An 18353-nucleotide genomic window follows, 5' to 3' on the forward strand; every position below is an offset into this window, starting at 1 on the left:
GTGGCCCTCATGATGAGATAAGTGTCCTTATAGGAAGACACCTCAGAGCTCTCTCTTCCTACTGTATGAGGATGTAGCAAGAAGATGGTTGTCTGCCAGACAGAAAGAGAGCCCACACCAGAACTTGACTATACTGGTGCCTTGATTTTGGACTTCCCTGTCTCTTCCCCAGCAGCTCAAATAGCTGATGTTTAACCACTAGTCTACAGTTCTTTGCTATAGCATATCAAGCTCACTTGTTGACATTTTAACTAATAAATAAAGGCAAGAATTGAAGGGGAACGTGAAGGGGACTTTCTTATCAAAGTTTCTGTGAAAATATCTCAGGAGCCGCAGCTCAAAGGATAATAAAAATGTAAGAAAGGTTTGGATAAGTTTTACAACCAAGAGACAAAGTTTCAAACCTTCCATTTTCAGAAGGGTTGTCTCTCCATTGCTGTAAGGAGCAGAAGGGAAGCTTTGACATGTATTAGAACCTTGGCATCTCGTTGAGTTATTTATTCATGTGTTCTAGCTCACTGTAATTATGGATTTCTTGAATTGTTCTCTAATTTTATTCTCTGTATTAGTATCATACCCTTGAAAAGTTTGTAACATGCCAAGGGCATGGTTGTGTATCACTCCTAATATCTAGGAGAGGGCACAAGAAATATTCTTATTTAAGGACAGAACCCAAAGAGGGACAGGGGAAAGCCAGACTGACATGTCTGTCCTGAAGAATGTTGCCAGGAAAAGCTGGTGGGTCTTTTGGGAGATTCTAAAGAAAAGGGAAATGATGGCAAGGACTTATATTGAGCAGGTCTAAACTTTGTCCCCAAAATATACATTCCCTGCCTATTGAAATAATGCGCTAATTGCTCTGTGTGAAGCCAGCACCTCCTTCCTCACCTGCAGCCAGCATGTTGAGGGTAAAGCATGGGACATGGCCCCATACTAGTCAGTCACCACATCCCTAGCTGAGCCCCAGCAACTGGTGCAGGGACAGGCATGTGGCCAACTCAGAGGCCACGAGACACTGGGATGCTTTTCTTGGGAATGGCAGAACAGAGGAGAGCTTTCTTTCTGCTGGTGTTGAAATAAGAGAAGCAGGGCTGCTGCCATCTGGCTACCAAGCAATCCGAGAATAAAGCCGACCAGGGGAGCAAGGGAGGGAGAGCAAGTGGGCTTTGGTGATGTTGTTTGTGCCCTGATCAAACTTCATTCTGATCAACCTAAAACCATGAATTTTTAGTTTCCTGGACTCATGTATTTTCTTCTAGCTTAAGTCAGTTGGGGTTGGGTTTTCTGTCACTTGCCACTAAGGGTCCCAAATCACATGGAGAACTTGCTTTGGAGTCAGGAAGACTTGGGTTCAAGTCCTGACTTCACCTGGCAACCCACGAGTAAGTCATCATGGGCAAGTTGCTTGTCCTCCCTGAGCCCCACTTCCCTCACCCATCAGCACTATCCGAGGGTGGAATAACTATTCTCAAAGTGCCAGCACAGGATGGGTGCGGTGGCTCATGCCTGTAATCCTAGCACTCTGGGAGGCCGAGGTGGGTGGATTGCTGAACTCACAAATTCAAGACCAGCCTGAGCAAAAGTGAGACCTCATTTAAAAAAAAACTAGGCAGGCATTGTGGTGGGCACCTGTAGTCGCTACCTGGAAGGCTGAAACAAGAGGATTGCTTGAGCCCAAGAGTTTGAAGTTGCTATGAGCTATGATGCCACAGCACTCTACTCAGGGTGACAGCTTGAGAGTCTGTCTCAAAAAAAAAGAAAAAATGGCTCAGCGCCTGTGGCTCAAGTGGCTAAGGCGCCAACCACATACACCTGAGCCAGTGGGTTCGAATCCAGCCCAAGCCCACCAAACGACAATGACGGCTGCAACTAAAAAACAGCCGGGCATTGTGGTGGGCGTGTGTAGTCCCAGCTACTTGGGAGGCGGAGGCAGGAGAATCGCTTGAGCCCAGGAGTTGGAAGTTGCTGTGAGCTGTGATGCCACGTACTCTACACAGGGTGACAGCTTGAGGCTCTGTCTCAAAAAAAAAAGAAAAGAAAAGAAAAAAAATGTGCTAGCACAGCATCCTGACAAAATTAGGTGATTAACAATGTATGGTTCCTCCCTCCTTCTGATTTCCTTTAAAGAACAAAAGCAAAGACTTGCTGATGAAAGCAGACAGACACAATGACTTTCTTCCAGCCAAGGGCAAGTAGTAGGGAATGCAGGGATGGGACTTACCTTAAAAGATGCCACTCCCGGGTCAGAGACGCCTGGAGGATGCTGGCCGGTGCCATAGCCTGCGTAGCTCATCACCCAGGGCTCGTGGAAGGTCACCCACAGCTTCACACGGTCCCCAAAAGTGGAAAAGCAGAAGGCCGCATAGTCCAGGAAGGCGTCCACCACACTCTCATCCTGCCAACCCCCGCGATCCTGCAGGGCCTGCGGCAGGTCCCAGTGGAACAGTGTGGCCATGGGCTGGATGTGAGAGTCTAGCAGGCTGTCGATCAGCTTGTTGTAGTAGGCGACGCCTGCACGGTTGGGGCTGCTCCTGTGCCCATTGGGGAAGATCCGGGACCAGGAGATGGAGAACTTGTATACCTGAGCCCGGAGGCCACGAAGCAGGGCTATGTCAGAGGCTGTTTTGTGGTAGCTGTCACTGGCCACTGCTGGTGTTGCTTGGCCCTTGGCGGCATTCAGGAGCCCAAATTGGTCCCAGACACTTGCCCCTCTGCCACCCTCGGTCCAGCCACCTTCCACGCTAAAAGCTCCTGTGGAGACACCCCAGAGGAAGCCTTCAGGAAAGACATGCTGTAGGAAGGCATCCCTTTCTGCCCTGGACTGGTTAGCAAATGTTTCCCAGACTCTCTGATAGGCAGATCGAGGCGGTGAGGAGCCGGTTGCCACCTCCTGGGTCTGCTGCTTGTCAGTTTGAAGGGCCAGGCTATCAGTCAGAGCACATGACAGGCTGTGGGATTGAAATGACATAAATAGCGATGAATGACTGTGAATTACACATGCCCCTATTGATGAATAGAGGCAGATGTTTAATCAGTAAAGATTCCAGAAATACTGAGTTGAAAGCCACATCCAGGCTCAGCGCCCGTAGCACAGTGGTTACAGCGCCAGCCACATACATCGAGGCTGGCAGGTTCGAATCAAGCCCAGGCCAGCTAAGCAACAATGACAACTGCAACAAAAAGAAAAAAATTGCCAGGCATTTTGGTGGGTGCCTGAGTCCCCTGTACTTGGGAGGCTGAGGCAAGAGAATGGCTTAAGCCCCAGCGATTCTTAAGAGATGGCTTAAGTTTGAGGTTGCTGTGAGCTGTGATGCCACAGCACTCTACCCAGGGACATACTGAGATTCCGTAAAAAAAAAAAAAGAAAGAAAGAAAGCCATATCCACAGAGCGATGGGGAGAGAGTGACTAGCAGATGAGAAAATAATATTATTTTAAATGTAAATTATAATTTTTTTTAGTTTGTGGGGAAAGTGGATCCTCCAGTGAGGACTAGAAAACCTGCTAGACAAATTCTAAAAGAGCTGTAACACCAGAGAAAATTATTACTATCCCTTCTTAGGTGAGTTATTCTTACTCTTACATGAGTGAAAATGTAGCATTGTTACCATTCTCTGTTTTAGCTTGCCCTTGAAGACTGTGCTTACTTCTGCTGCCATACTTTATTCTTCTGATAATTGTTTATAAAATATAGCTAATGATAACAACGACCTCTATTTATTGACCCTCAATTCCCTGCTGGCCACTGTGGTAAGGATGGATGTGCACCACTTCATTTAATTTTCACAATAAACTTATAAGATAAGTACTACAATTATTTATCCTCAGATAGAGGAGGAAACTGAGACTTGTATAAATGAGTAACTTCTGGACTGCAGGGAGCCAGCAGCTTTTTACCACTTAGTACAGACATATTTAAATAATTGAACTACTGGTACAGCTCTACTACTATGGAGGCCCTAGCTCCAGCCTCCTTTCTTTTTTACACTGTCTGAGATGCAGACATAATGGCAAGAGCTCAAGCATCTATCCCAGATGATGTGGCAGAAGCCTTGTTAGGGTGACAGTGCAGTAAGACAGAAGCCTGGATCCCTGATGATCATGAGTAACTTCTCCTTGACCACACATCTTGCAAGTGGAGGACAGTCTATGCTTTTAACCACTATACTACTGTGTGTGCAGATGTTTCTGTATGCATGCATATGTACACGTTATACTGTATATATTAAATAAAACATCACATAAAAGTGCTATCCCTGTATGCAATGTAGTCTGATATTTTCTATTTTATTCTAGTCTATGTGTCTCTCATTTCTTCTTTTTTTTTCCTTTTCTCTTTTTTTTCAGTTTTGGCTGCCAGCTTCAAAATTGACTTCATGGTCAATGCGACACGTCCTGCAGGGTGGAAAGCAAAGCGCCACAGTGTGCTGCAAATCACAGCCAGCAGAGGGCAGCCGTGGGGAGGGGGTGGCACAGCTGGTCTATGGGTGTGGAGAAGGGCACTCTCCTGGGGATAGGAGGTGGAGTACAAGAACATCCCCCGTCAGAGGGCTTCATATGGAGAGGGAATGACGCTTCTACCTGATAGAAGCTACAGGGACACTGTAGGGGGGTCTCCCTCCCAAAGGGCCTGGGCCTGAGTTGTCTGATGGGGAGTGCAGGTCTTCTAAACCTAAGCACCTCCTGTTTCACTCAGCATCAACCCCCTCACATTTGCTAGAGTGGTAGGGAGGGGAAATGACTACTGCATGGGGAGGGGAAATGAATGCACAACTCTGGAGCACAGCCAGGGATGCAGTGCTGGCCACTCTATTCTCAAACTCAGCTGTGCACAGGTACGGCACATACACAGAAGCCTTAGCTGCTCATCATTTTACCCTGACCAGCCCTCTGACCTGACTCCCCCTGGCTTGGATGAAAAGAGGTCTCAGGAAATAAACCACACTGGGATGAAGCAGAATTTGCCACACAGGCCTTGGAGCTGGGAGTACTGGGTTTGCCCAATTCAGAGGAAGATTTAGCATACCATGTAAGCCTCAGCTCTTGCCTAGTGTTCCAAGTACCTCTCCTTCAGCTGACACACCTCACAACATCCCACGTAAAGCTTTCTCCCTCCTCTGGGGTACAGTGCTGTGTATTTCCTGCTCCACTGACATGAGAGCCACTTGGGGGCCTCTCTGCCTTTCCTGGGAGGTCTAAAATTCTTAAGAGAGAAAACTACATCAATCCTCTCTGAAGTCTCCCTCCGGCAGCCCCTGCACCCAGCAGGTTCTCTATCCACATCTGCCTGAGTAAGAACCCCAGCTGTCAGTTTAATATTAGCCAATGTTAGACCTTTTTTCCTGGTGAAATACTACAAAATCAGGTATTAGAGAACTGTGGAGCTAGTGTTATTTGTGTTTTGTAATCAGTGACTACAGTTTTGTCAAAGGCCTCTCTGGGAGCCCATTTTATTACAGCCTCTTGAGTTTTCTCTACTGAAGACATAGGCCTGACTCCAAGTGTGCTCAGGGGGCCCTTCTGACCTGTGTCTGTTTATTGCACTGTTTGCACTGCCAGAAAAAGCCTGTTGTGCATTCCCTGCTTGGTGACTACTGATATGAACTGCTGATTTGAAGTGAGTTGAAAGGTTGGAAAACTAGGAGGTCATGGCTCAGCACAGCTGAGTGCTGGGAGAGGAAAGGTACAGAGGTGGTGGCACTGAAGTTTATGAAAAGTCAGAGGTAAGTGACAAAGGAGAGTTCTGGCCGAAGGTCTGGAAGCCAAATGATTGTCTCCAACCTCTGTCCCAGGTCAAAGCATGGTGAGTGCCAGTCACATGTGTTTCCCCCTTCCCCCACAGAGTGCTGAGGTGCTGGGAACGCTCAGTGATGGTTTCCACACCGTTCTTTTTTCACTCAGAAAGTGTATTGGAGGGCGGCGCCTGTGGCTCAGTGAGTAGGGCACCAGCCCCATATGCCGAGGGTGGCGGGTTCAAACCCAGCCCCGGCTAAACTGCAACAAAAAAATAGCCGGGCGTTGTGGCAGGCGCCTGTAGTCCCAGCTGCTCGGGAGGCTGAGGCAAGAGAATTGCGTAAGCCCAAGAGTTAGAGGTTGCTGTGAGCCGTGTGACGCCACGGCACTCTACCGAGGGCAGTACAGTGAGACTCTGTCTCTACAAAAAAAAAAAAAAAAAGAAAGTGTATTGGAATACAGGTACATGAGAGCAATGTTATTACAGGCATAACCTCAAATATGCCCTAATCCCTAATTTTGTTCAAATGTATTATTTGCAAATTTTGCTACTTGAGTCATTCATTAAGGAAATATTTGCAACCCCACCAGATTAAAACCTCCATCCTGAGAACACTGTTGAGTTAGGCTTCTGTCCCTTGGCAGCAGCTGGCTTTCCTATCCATGCTGTCTCCTCAGGGGGAAGATGTTTCATATCTCACATTGAGGAAATAGGGGCAAAGAGCTCCCTCACTTACTCAGATATCCCTCGCTATCCACATAACTTCAGTGACATAGTCATCTCCATCTTTCACTAGCTGCTCGTCCACAAGCTCACACTGACTCCCCTCCAAGGTGGGGTTCACATCCCAACTCTGCTAGTTGTGTGCAGTTGTGTGAATGGATGGGTGAGAAAGCAGTAACTGTGGAGCCCAGAGTAAGACTCAGCAAGAGAAGGAACATCCCTCAGACACATCTATCGAATGCCCATAGTAGACTTGCTGGCCCAAGAGGGCATCAGTCCCATAAGGTCACATAGGTGAAAGAAAACAGAACCTTCTACAAATCCGTTATAAGTTGTTCAACAGGCCATCTAACATTACCTTTTCTTAGAACTTGATGAACAACTCAGGAATTCATCCATATCAAACCCAATGAGCACTTGGTCTTTATTTATGGCTGTAAGAGAAGAAGTTGAATTTACTCTATGTGACCCACAACCAAGAACACACATGTCGGAAATCAACGGTTTTCATCAGTTATACATACAACACATTCAAACTCCAAGCAATGGTTTCAAGTCCCTTTGGAAAATACTATAGGCTAAGGACTTAAGCAGGTCCTTACCTTTTTTTTTTTTTTTTGAGATAGAGTCTCACTCTGTCACCCTGGGTAGAGTGCTATGGCATCATAGCTCACAGCAACCTCAAACTCTTGAGCTCAAGAGATCTTCCTTCTTCAGCCTCCCAAGTAGCTGGACAACAGGCACTCACCACAATACCTAGTTTTTTCTGTTTTTTGTAGAGACAGGGTCTTGCTCTTACTCAAGCTTATCTCAAACTCCTGACCTCAAGCAATCTACCTGTGTCAGCCTCCCAGAGTAGCAGGATTATAGATGTGAGCCACAGTGCCTGTCAGATTTCTACTTACTTATGACTTAAACATGGTTCTCAAACTTCGGCATGAATCAAAACACAAGTTGCTGGGCCTATTCTCAGAGTGTCTGATCCATTAGAGAATATGCATTTTTAACAAGTTCTCAGATTGATGTTGCTGATTTGGGGACTACAACTTTTTTTTTTTATTATTATTTCAGGTTAATGTGAGGGTACAAACATCTAGGTTACAATGTTTGCATTTGTTAGGTAGAGTCCCTCTGGGACTACAACTTTGAGAATAATTGATTTAGAAGAACTCAAATATCAGAAAGACATGGAATTGTTTTTAAATTGTGGTAAAATATGCATAAACATTAAAGTTACCTGTTGAACCATTAGGAATGGGTAGGATTTAAGAACAGAAATCATAGATAGAATTGGGCCAGGGGTGGCTCATGCCTGCAGTGCTAGCACAATGGGAGGCAGAGGTGGGTGGTTTACCTGAGCTCACGTGTTTGAGACCAGCCTGCATCAGAGCAAGACCTCATCTCTAAAAATAGCCGGGCGTTATGGCGGGCACCTGTAGTCTCAGCTACTTGGGAGGCTGAGGCAAGAGAATCGCTTGAGCTCAAGAGTTTGAGGTTGCTGTGAGCTATGTCACCATGGCATTCTACCAGGATGACAAAGTGAGACTGTCTAAAAAAAAAAAAAAAGAAGTCATAGAATTGAAAACAATGTAACCTAAACATTTGTAACCTCATATTAATTTGAAACAAAAAAAAAAGAACAGAAATTATTATACCATCAAAGGTGAGTTAGGGGCCAGGTGTGGTGGTTCGCACCTATAATCCTAGCACTTTAGGAGGCCAAGGTGGGAGCATCACTTGAACCAGGAGTTCAAGACCAGTCTGGGTAACATAGTGAGATCCTGTCTCTAAAAACATGAAAAAATTAACTGGGTGTGGTGGTACATGCCTGTAGTCACAGCTATCTGGGAGGCTGGAGTGGAGGATCACTTGAACCCTGGAGTTGGAGGTTGCAGTGAGCTATGATCATGCCATTGCACTCGATCCTGGGCAACAGAGCAAGGTGCTGTCTCAAGAAAAAGAGTTAGGGCTCCACGGTCATAGCACAGTGGTTACGCCAGCCACATACACCAAGGGTGGTGGGTTCGAATCCAGCCTGGGCCAGCTAAAATACAACAATGACAATTGCAACAAAAAATAGCTGGGCATTATGGCGGGCATCTGTAGTCCCAGCTACTTGGGAGGCTGAGGTAAGAGAATCACTAAAGCCCAAGAGTTTGAGGTTGCTGTGAGCTGTGATGCCACAGCACTCTACCAAGGGCGACATAGTGACACTCTGCCTCAAAAAAAAAAAAGAAAAAGAGTTAGGGTAAGTGGTACCCTGTTGAAAGCATCTATAGCAGGCGTCCTCAAACTTTTTAAACAGGGGGCCAATTCACTGTCCCTCAGACTGTTGGAGGGCCGGACTATAGTTTAAAAAAAAAAACAAAACTATGAACAAATTCCTATGCACACTGAACATATCTTATTTTGAAGTAGAAAACGAAACGGGAACAAATACAATTCACACCGCTTCATGTGGCCCACAGGCCACAGTTTGAGGACGCCTGATCTATATATTGAATAAGCTTCAGAGGCCTGTGGGGCCAGCCCAGTGCTGGGAGGGGTTACAGGTGTGCGATGGTTTGGATGTGGTTTGTTCCAAATAAAACTCACGGTGAAGTTTTACTGCCAGCAACAGTGTTGAGAGGTGGTGGTGCCTTAAGAGGTATGTGGGTCATGAGGGATCCACCTCATGAAGGGGGTTAATTCAGTCTTAGTAGTAAGTTCATACTCTTTCTCTCTCTCTCTCTCTCTTTTTTTTTTTTTTTGGATTTAACCAGAATCAATGCAGAAAGTTCACACTCTTGTAAGACTGTATTAGTTACCAGGAAAGTGGGTACAGCGAGGCTGCCTCTCCTGTTTCATCTATTTGCAGGTGCTCACTTCCCCTTCCACTTCTATACCATGTTATGAGGCCCTAACTAGAAAATGACCGGATATGGCTGCCTAATCTTGACTCCAGGAACCATGAACTAAATAAACTTTTCTTTATAAACGACGCAGTTTCAGGTATTCTGTTACAGTAACACAGACCAAGATAAAGTGGCAGAAAGGGGACTACTGACTTCTCCCATACTAGCCTATGGATAAGGGTGACAGGACTTAAACATCAGGGCCCTTGGGCCTGTGCCCCTCTGCCCCGTCTTCCCTTCCTGCCGAGACTCTAAGGACCATGAGCCTTCCTGCTTTATCAGGCCCCACCTCCCCCGTGACTTGATTGTACCAGGAGCAGTCTTTTGACCCATGGCCAACCAGTAAGATTCACTCTCAAGAATCTGAATTAAGAGACGCTGAGAAGATGGTCCTCTAGCTGTGAATCTGAGACCTGAAAGTTCTTAGCATCTTAGTCAGGTACACACCAGGGCCACATGCAATCTGAGATAATGGGGACACAGAACAAGGGAAAGCACAGAGAGCTGGCTGGGCAAAGATAGAACATGAGACAGCCTTGCTGTGAGAAGCTGAGATGAGAGGCCTTGGAGGGAAAGGTAATGGAAGGGGACAGATGAGCAAAGATCAGTTTCCAAGCTTATAACTCACATCTGAGGTCTGACAGTCTTTATTTCTATAAGACGCATTTCATACAGAATCTCTCCTCTTTCTTGGGTCAATGGGGGCCAGTTGCACAGGACCATCACAGGAAGGCAGGGTATACTAATCCCATCTGTGGGGGGCTCTCAGACTAGCCTTCCTCCTGCACTCCTCCTCCCACTGGAACCCCAGACCTTCACGACTGCTACCCACCAAAGCAGTTTACCAAATGTTACTCAAAACCTCTCTGGTGATGGTCGACTCACCTTCAAGAAGGCTGAAGAGTGGCCTGTCTAGGTTCTTCCTGCTGGAGGGACAGTCTTGGAGTTTTAGATTGAAAATGAAAACTTTCACTTTTGGCTTAATCATCTGAAAAAGATAAAGACAAGAACGTGAACCTGCCTGGAAGGTATCTTTTGTCTTGTTTATTTATTTATTCTCCACCCCATTCCCCAAAAGGTATCTTTTGATAACAGGGGCAGAGTTTTAAGATAAGAAGTTATGAAAACTTACTCTGGCTTTGGAAATGACCTCTAACCAGCTCAGTTAAATAAGGAAGCTGAAAGATAAAGATCTACACATAGACCACCCTCCCCACTGACCCTTGTCTTCATCTGTTCCTTCATCTCAGGCTTATGAGGCACCCCTTAGAAACAGGCTGTGTTAGGATCAGGAACAAGCCTGACCACTCACATCAGGAGACTGTGTTATTTAAGAAGCTTAATTAAGGGCGGCACCTGTGGCTCAAGGAGTAGGGCGCTGGTCCCATGTGCCAGAGGTGGCGGGTTCAAACCCAGCACCGGCCAAAAAAACAAAAACCAAAAAAAAAAAAAAAAGAAGAAGCTTAATTAAAAGGCTACCATTGTCGGGCAGTGCCTGTGGCTCAAAGGAGTATGGTGCTGGCCCCATATGCCGGAGGTGGTGGTTTCAAACCCAACCCTGGCCAGAAACTGCAAAAAAAAAAAAAAAGGCTACCATTGTCTAGCCTTTTTGTGGCGGGAACCTGTAGTCTCCCAATAATGAACTGTTGCAGGTGCACCAAAACACCCAGCTATTTTTTTTTTTTTTTTCTGAGACAGGGTCTTGCTCATGCTCAGGCTGGTCTTGAACTCGGGCAATCCACCCACATGGGATTATGGGTATGAGCCACTGCACCCGACCTCTACTTTTGGATGTTGGAAATTTTCTATAACAAATATATGCTTTTGACTTTTTTGTTTTGAGACACAGTCTCACTCTATCACCCTGAATAGTGATGCGGCGCCATTGCTCACAACAACCTCAAACTCTTGGGCCAAGTGATCTTCTTGCCTCAGCCTCCTGAGTAGCTGGAACTACAGGCGCCTGCCACAACGCCCGGCTAATGTTTATATTTTTAGTAGAGACGGGTTTGCTCTTGCTCAGGCTGGTCTCAAACTCCTGAGCTCAAGCAATTCACCCACCTCAGCCTCTCAGAGTGCTTTATTGAAGGCGGACTTTGACTTTTTGAAAAAAGTCAAAGGAGATGTCATCATTAAAATTGGAACAAATTTAATCCCTCTCCCTCCGTTTCTAGTCATTTCCGCATGAAGGGAAATATCTCTAGGCTGACATCCTATTTGGCTTCACTATTTTATTTTATTATTTTATTTCATTAATTTATTTTGAAACAGAATCTCTTTTGCCCAGTCTAGAGTGCAGTGGTATCATCATAGCTCACTGCAACCTCAAGCTCCTTGGCCTACACGATCCTTCTGCCTCAACCTCTCAAGTAATTGGAACTATATGTGCACACTACCATGCCTGGCTAGTTTTCCATATTTTTTGGTAGAGAAAGGGTTTCACTGTTGCCACTGATCTTGAGCTAGCCTCAGCAATCCTCTCGCCTTGGCTTCCCAAAGCTAGGATTACAGGTGTGAGCTGCTGTTCCAGGCCTGATTTTATTTTATTTTACCTTTTCTGGGAGATCAGGGTTTAATCACCTTTCCCACACTAACTTTTTCCTCCTTTGATCCATTAAGAGCTACAAGAAGCACCAGAAGCAAGTACTTTAAAAGGATCCAGGCACATGCTTTGTTTTCTCATAGCCACCTTGGGAGAACGTCTCTTCTTTACAAATGAGGCCTCCAAAGCTCCAAGAGGCTGAGTGAATTGCCCATGCCCAACTGTTAGATGAAGTGCAACTCCACATGTCCCTCACCTTTCCCTGTGCCGGGTAAAGGCAGGGGACCCAGACGACCCAGGGTGGTGTGGTTAAGGAGCCCAGGGTTTTTCCTTCTTGAACAATTGATATGCAGCAGGGACAGCCTGTGATGTCCCAGGATTGGAGAGCTAGAGGAGCCTAGAAGGCCCCACTCCTGCCTCCTGCCAAGTGGAGAATTCCCTGGGTGAGCTGGACTTTTTCTGGTAAGTGGATGTGGGACCTCCTTATGTACCTCCTGGAGAATTCAGAACCCAAGGGTGAGCCCTGACTCTTCACCTAGGTGTTGGGCTGAGGACAGCCTAAGACAATCTGAGACAGCTGTGAGCTATTGGGGAGGCTCAGAGAGGGGCATGAGCGGGTGCCTGCCTCCACCCTCTTCCCTCACAGCCCAGGGAAGAGGTCCTTTTAAAGGGAGAGAGAGCATCCTCATTGAGGAGCGAGGGCGTGTGGGGAAGGAAGCTGAGGGCAGCATGAGTCAGGCTCCTGGGGACACAACTCAGCTCCTTTCCCCAAGGGAAGCTCAGCTGTTTTTCCTGTCCGGGGTGTGATACCGGGCATGTAGCTAGGATCCCAGAGAGAGAGAGGGACAATCTCCTCTCTGGTGTAGTTGTAAGCTGTCATTCTGAATCTTGGAGGCTGTATTTGAGCTGCCAAGTGCAGCATCCAAGAAATAAAAGGAATAAAGAACTGTTGCAGGTGCAATAAATGGGTGCTAAGTTTGTCCAGGGAGAGTTTTACCATTTGGCTGGCCAGCTGCTGAAGTTTCACAGCTTTATCCAGACATTAGTATCAGTGGGTCTTTTTCTTTTTTTTCTTTAGAGACAGTCTCACTTTATTGCCCTTGGTAGAGTACTGTGGCCTCACAGCTCACAGCAACCTCCAGGTCTTGGGTCTTGGGAGAATCGTTTGAGCCCAGGAGTTGAAGGTTGCTGTGCTCTGTGATGCCATGGCACTCTACTCAGGGCAACAGCTTGAGGCTCTGCCTCAAAAAAAAACAAAAAAGGGGAATCACTATAAACCTCATCCTCAAGTACAAATAGTGCCGATGCTCTCTCAGAGGCCATGCTGTAGCAGTGTGTGAACCCATTAGCTTGGCAACAAGCTCTGGTCTAATTCCTTAAGGAGGACAAAAGACAGACTTAGTCACAAAAGACACAAGTAGACCTCAAAGATACCACAGTATTGTCTAAGGCCCAGAAATAGCATCAGCAAGCGCTCAAGTGCAGGCTCTGGGTTGCAAGCAAGTTCAGGTTCAGGTTCAGGTAAGAAGGTATTTATAAAAAGAACAAAAATTGGCCTCAGTGCCTGTGCACAGTGGTTATAGTGCCAGCCACATGCACCCAGGCTGGCGGATTTGAACCCAGCAGGGCCAGTTAAATAACAATGACAACTGTGACAACAACAAAAAAAATAGCCGGGCATTGTGGCGGGCACCTATAGTCCCAGCTACTTGGGGGGCTGAGGTAAGAGAATTCTTTAAGGCCAAGAGTTTGAGGTTGCTGTGAGCTGTGATGCCACAGCACTCTAATGAGGGCAACAGCTTGAGACTCTGTCTCAAAAAAAAAAAAAAAAGATTAATAACACATGACTTTTTTTTAATTTTTTCTTGAGACAGTCTATGTCACCCTTGGTAGAGTGTTGTGGCACAGCTCACTGCAACCTCAAACTCTTGGGCTCAAGCGATTCTCTTGCCTCAGCCCCCCAAGTAGCTGGGACTACAGGTGCCCGCCAAAACGCCTGGCTATTTTTTTGTTGCAGTTGTCATTGTTGGTTAGCTGGCCTGGGCCAGGTTCGAACCTGCCAACTTTGGTGTATGTGGCTGGCACTGTAACCACTGTGCTATGGGTGCCGAGCCCACATATGACTTTTTAAAATACTCCCTCATTATAACATTTCCTACATCTTGGACTTGTTTTTGTTTGGAAAAGTAGTGTGTTGCTTGGAATGAGAAAGCCTTGGTTTCCTTTATTTTATTTTGTTTTATTTCCCATTTAGGTCAAAAGATGAAAAAGAAAGTCCTGGTTTAAATTCCACCTCAGAAGCTGGGCACTGTGGTATGTGCCTGTAATCCCAGCTACTCAGAGGCTGGGGTGGGAGGATAACTTGAGGCTGGGAGTTTGAGAGCAGCCTGGATAACATTGTGAGATCCTTGTCTCAAAAAAAAAGTTCCACTTCTGATGTCCACTACCCAGTGTCTGGTTGTTTCCTAAACCTTAGGGTATTTTGTAAGGAGTAGAGATAATGTGAGGATAGAGTGCCTCACACAGTATTTGGCATAAGCAAGCACTATTACGCAAATCTATTGGGGATACATCTACTGTCTTTGATTAGATAATCTTTTTTTTTTTAAAAGGAGTATTACTATGTCACCCCAGTAGAGTGCTGTGGCGTCACAGCTCACAGCAACATCAAACTCTTGGGCTTAAATGATTCTCTTGCCTCAGCCTCCCAAGTAGCTGGAACTATAAGCACTCGCCACGATGCTTGGCTATTTTTTTGTTGCAGTTGTCATTGTTGTTTAGCTGGCCTGGGCCGGGTTTGAACCCACCAGCCTTGGTGTATATGGCTGGCGCCATAACCAGTGTGCTGTGGGTGCTGAGCCTGATTAGATAATCTTATTATTGTATTGAAAATAATGAAAGCAGCACTGAAAAATGAAGATTCCGTGTAGTTAAAGTGCTAAGCGTTTGACATTACTGAACTAGGGTATTTAAACAATTCCTCAAACCATCCTCCTTGGTGGTGGAGGTGGTGGGATTCAAAACCATGAGGCTGCTTTGCCTGCTTTGCCTTATAGGTTGTGCAGGGACTGAAAGCAGAGGAGAGGGGCTTCGTGCCCAAACCTGCAAAGGCAAGAATTCAGATGTGGGTGAATTTGAGGGGTCAGACATCTCTAGAGAGGCCCAGAGAAGGTAGCTCTTCAGTGGTAAGGATAGGTGTACTGCTAGAACTTAGAAGGTCCGGGAGAAACAACTGGGTGTCACCAGTTAAAGTGGGTTCTCAAACTTTTTTTTTTTTTTTTTGTAGAGACAGAGTCTCACTTTATGGCCCTCGATAGAGTGCCGTGGCCTCACACGGCTCACAGCAACCTCCAACTCCTGGGCTCAAGCGATTCTCTTGCCTCAGCCTCCCGAGCAGCTGGGACTACAGGCGCCCGCCACAACGCCTGGCTATTTTTTGGTTGCAGTTTGGCCGGGGCCGGGTTTGAACCCGCCACCCTCGGTATATGGGGCCGGCGCCTTACCGACTGAGCCACAGGCGCCGCCCGGGTTCTCAAACTTTTTAAACAATGGGCCAGTTCACTGTCCCTCAGACCATTGGAGGGCCGGACTATAGTTAAAAAAAAAAAAAAACAACTATGAACAAATTCCTAAACACACTGCACATATCTTATTTTGAAGTGAAAAAACAAAACGAGAACAAATACAATCATACCGCCTCATGTGGCCCCCGGGCCGTAGTTTGAGGACCCCTGAAAACCTTGCCAGGAAATGGGGGATTAGCCAAGACTCTAGGTAATTAAGCAAGTAAGTTGCACATTAGTGACCAAGCATAAGAGAGAAACCTAATAATCAGATAGGTAGTCCCTAATATACTTTCTCTAATGATCAAAAATAATTAGACTCCGCTTGGCACCTGTGGCTCAAGCGGCTAAGGTGTCAGCCACATACACCTGAGCTGGCGGGTTCAAATCCAGCCTGGGTCCACCAAACAACAATGACGGCTGCAACCAAAAATTAGCTGGGTGTTGTGGCGGGCGCCTGTAGTCCCAGCTACTTGGGAGGTAAAGGCAGGAGAATCGCTTGAGCCCAGGAGTTGGAGGTTGCTGTGAGCTGTGATGCCATAGCACTCTACCCAACCAGGTCGACAGCCTGAGGCTCTGGCTCAAAAACAAACAAGCAAACAAACAAACAAACAAACAGAAAGTAGACTCCAGAAAAACAATACTGGGTATGGGAAAGAGTCCTGAGCTTACTGGAATGTCCCAATAGCTGGGATCTGACTTAACAGATCTAGGTGGGAAATGCATTTTTTTTTTAAACTGTGGTAAAATAGACATAAACGTAACATCTTAATCATTTTTTTTTTTTTTTGAGACAGAGTCTCAAGCTGTCGCCCTGGGTAGAGTGTCATGGCATCATAGCTCACAGCAACCTCAAACTCTTGGGCGTAAGCAATTCTCTTGCTTCACCTCCCGCGTAGCTGGAACTACAGGCGCCCACCACAACGCCTGTTTATTTATTTATTTATTTTGGTTGTAGTTGTCATTGTTGTTTGGTGGGCCTGGGCTGGACTCGAACCTGCCAGCTTCGGTGTATGTGGCTGCTGCCCTAGCCACTTGAGCTACAGGTGCTGAGCCCTTAAGCATTTTAAGTGTATAGTCAAGTGGCACAAAGTAGATTCACAGTGTGATGCCACCATGATGCCATCATGCTGAAGGAAGACATTAGACAAGGCATTAAATATCTCATGTTCTCTCAAGAACCTTCACCATTCATCATCAGTTTGGAAAAGGCCTCACATTACCTGCAATTTATTCAGCATCTGTGGTAGACTTGCCTCCTTTTGGCATCCGTAAGACAAATCAAGGGAGAAGAAATCAGTGAAGTCCTAGAAAGAAGTAAAAAGGGTAGTTAGAACATAAGCAGTTTCAAGACAAAGAGCTGTCCTGAAATGTTCTTTTTTGCTTCCCTAAATGGAATACTCCAAAGTGAGATTTTACAAGGGAAAAGTTGAGGATGAGGTGAGAATGTGTGTATGGGGGCTGTACTTGTGTCTGTGAGTTAGGAATCCATCATTTATGGGCTCAGCCAAGTGCTTGGCACATAGGAAGCACACAAGAAGCCTGTATGATTAAATGAGTTAGTAAATAATTGCATATGCCAGAAGTAATGGGTTCCTACCAGTGCTGGTGAGCTCTTAGGGAGGGAGTTGAAGACCAGCCCTGGCCCCACAGCCTCCCCTGCAAGGCCCTCACATTTAGCCAGCTTGGAAGTAATGAAGCCACCAGCCACCTACTGGGATCCAGTAGATCTCTGTGGACCCCACTGGATTTTTGGGGTTTTTTTGGTTTAATTTTAGGCCATAGTTCGAGTCTACCCAGTTAGCCCCAGCGTGGTCCATTCTATCAGTTGAAGGTACAACCCTCATCGTCCGGGTTGCTGACACTCCCACACAAACTTCTGATAAGGGCGTATGCTTCTGCCTTGTTTCTGGTCTACATGTGTTTGAAGGACTTCAGATTCAGAGTCTAACCAATGGTTCTCACCCTTCCTAATGCCTCCTAATGCCGTGACCCTTTAATACAGTTCCTCAAGTTGTGGTGACCCCCAACCATAAAATTATTTTCGTTACTACTTCATAACTGTAATTTTGCTACTGTTATGAATTGTAATGTAAATATCTGATATGCAGGATGTATTTTCATTGTTACAAAGGGGTCGTGACCCACAGGTTGAGAACCTCTGGTCTAAACACAAAAAGACACCACTGTGATTCATTCCCCGTGTCTCCCTCAGCGAGGCTGCTGGCTGTCCATGTCTATCCTTGTGATTAGATCATTGCCTGTCCTCTCCCTCTCATAGATCTTCTGTTCCCTCAGAATAAGAACTGTAGGTAATAGCATCTGTTCAGAACCAAGTGCTCTGTAAACCTGTGATGACTGATCCACCCTTGGCTCCCTACTGCTTTCCCAGTAAAGTTATCATCCACACATTTGCTCCATGCAGGCAAGTGTCACTCTAATATTCCCAATTTCCTCTCAGTTCTTGCTTCTGCTTGTCAATTCCGTACAACACATAAATAAATTCCTACTTCTGAATGGCTTTGTGCTGGGTACAGAGGGTGTAGAGTCTCATTTAAAGATTTATTAAGACCTGGGCGGCGCCTGTGGCTCAGCAGGTAGGGCGCCGGTCCCATATGCCGGAGGTGGTGGGTTCAAACCCAGCCCCGGCCAAATTAAAAAAAAAAAAAAAAAAAAAAAAAGATTTATTAAGACCCACAGAGGCTTATGTTTAATAGGGAGGGTTAGTAACTATACCAATTACATCAAGAAAGGGCAGAGCGGGGGAAGTGCCATAAGAAAAAGCCCATACCAGGAAATAGGATTAAGACTGCCAACTAGATACAGGTATAATGTGCTCCTCATGGGGAAAAACCAGTATAATTAGCAGATTCTCACGTTTTGAACAGATTTCTTAGG

General features: G+C 46.1%; 1 protein-coding gene and 1 non-coding gene across 2 annotated transcripts in view; both read right to left on the bottom strand.

The window, feature by feature from the left end:
• The window catches only part of LCT (lactase), a 73557-nt gene that overhangs the window by 40187 nt on the left and 15017 nt on the right, over nt 1-18353 (bottom strand). The window contains exons 3-6 of the mRNA XM_053598086.1: nt 16679-16762; nt 10236-10338; nt 6815-6890; nt 2222-2948 (exon numbers count right to left, since the gene is read on the bottom strand). Coding sequence (XP_053454061.1) covers nt 2222-2948; nt 6815-6890; nt 10236-10338; nt 16679-16762 — 990 coding nt within the window. The remainder of the gene's footprint in view (nt 1-2221; nt 2949-6814; nt 6891-10235; nt 10339-16678; nt 16763-18353) is intronic.
• Nucleotides 3473-3534, bottom strand: LOC128591028 (U7 small nuclear RNA). Its single transcript, XR_008381472.1, has one exon. It is a non-coding gene; the product is annotated as a U7 small nuclear RNA (small nuclear RNA).

Source organism: Nycticebus coucang, chromosome 7 (genome assembly GCF_027406575.1).
Source record: "Nycticebus coucang isolate mNycCou1 chromosome 7, mNycCou1.pri, whole genome shotgun sequence".
Classification (NCBI taxonomy): Eukaryota; Metazoa; Chordata; class Mammalia; order Primates; family Lorisidae; genus Nycticebus; species Nycticebus coucang.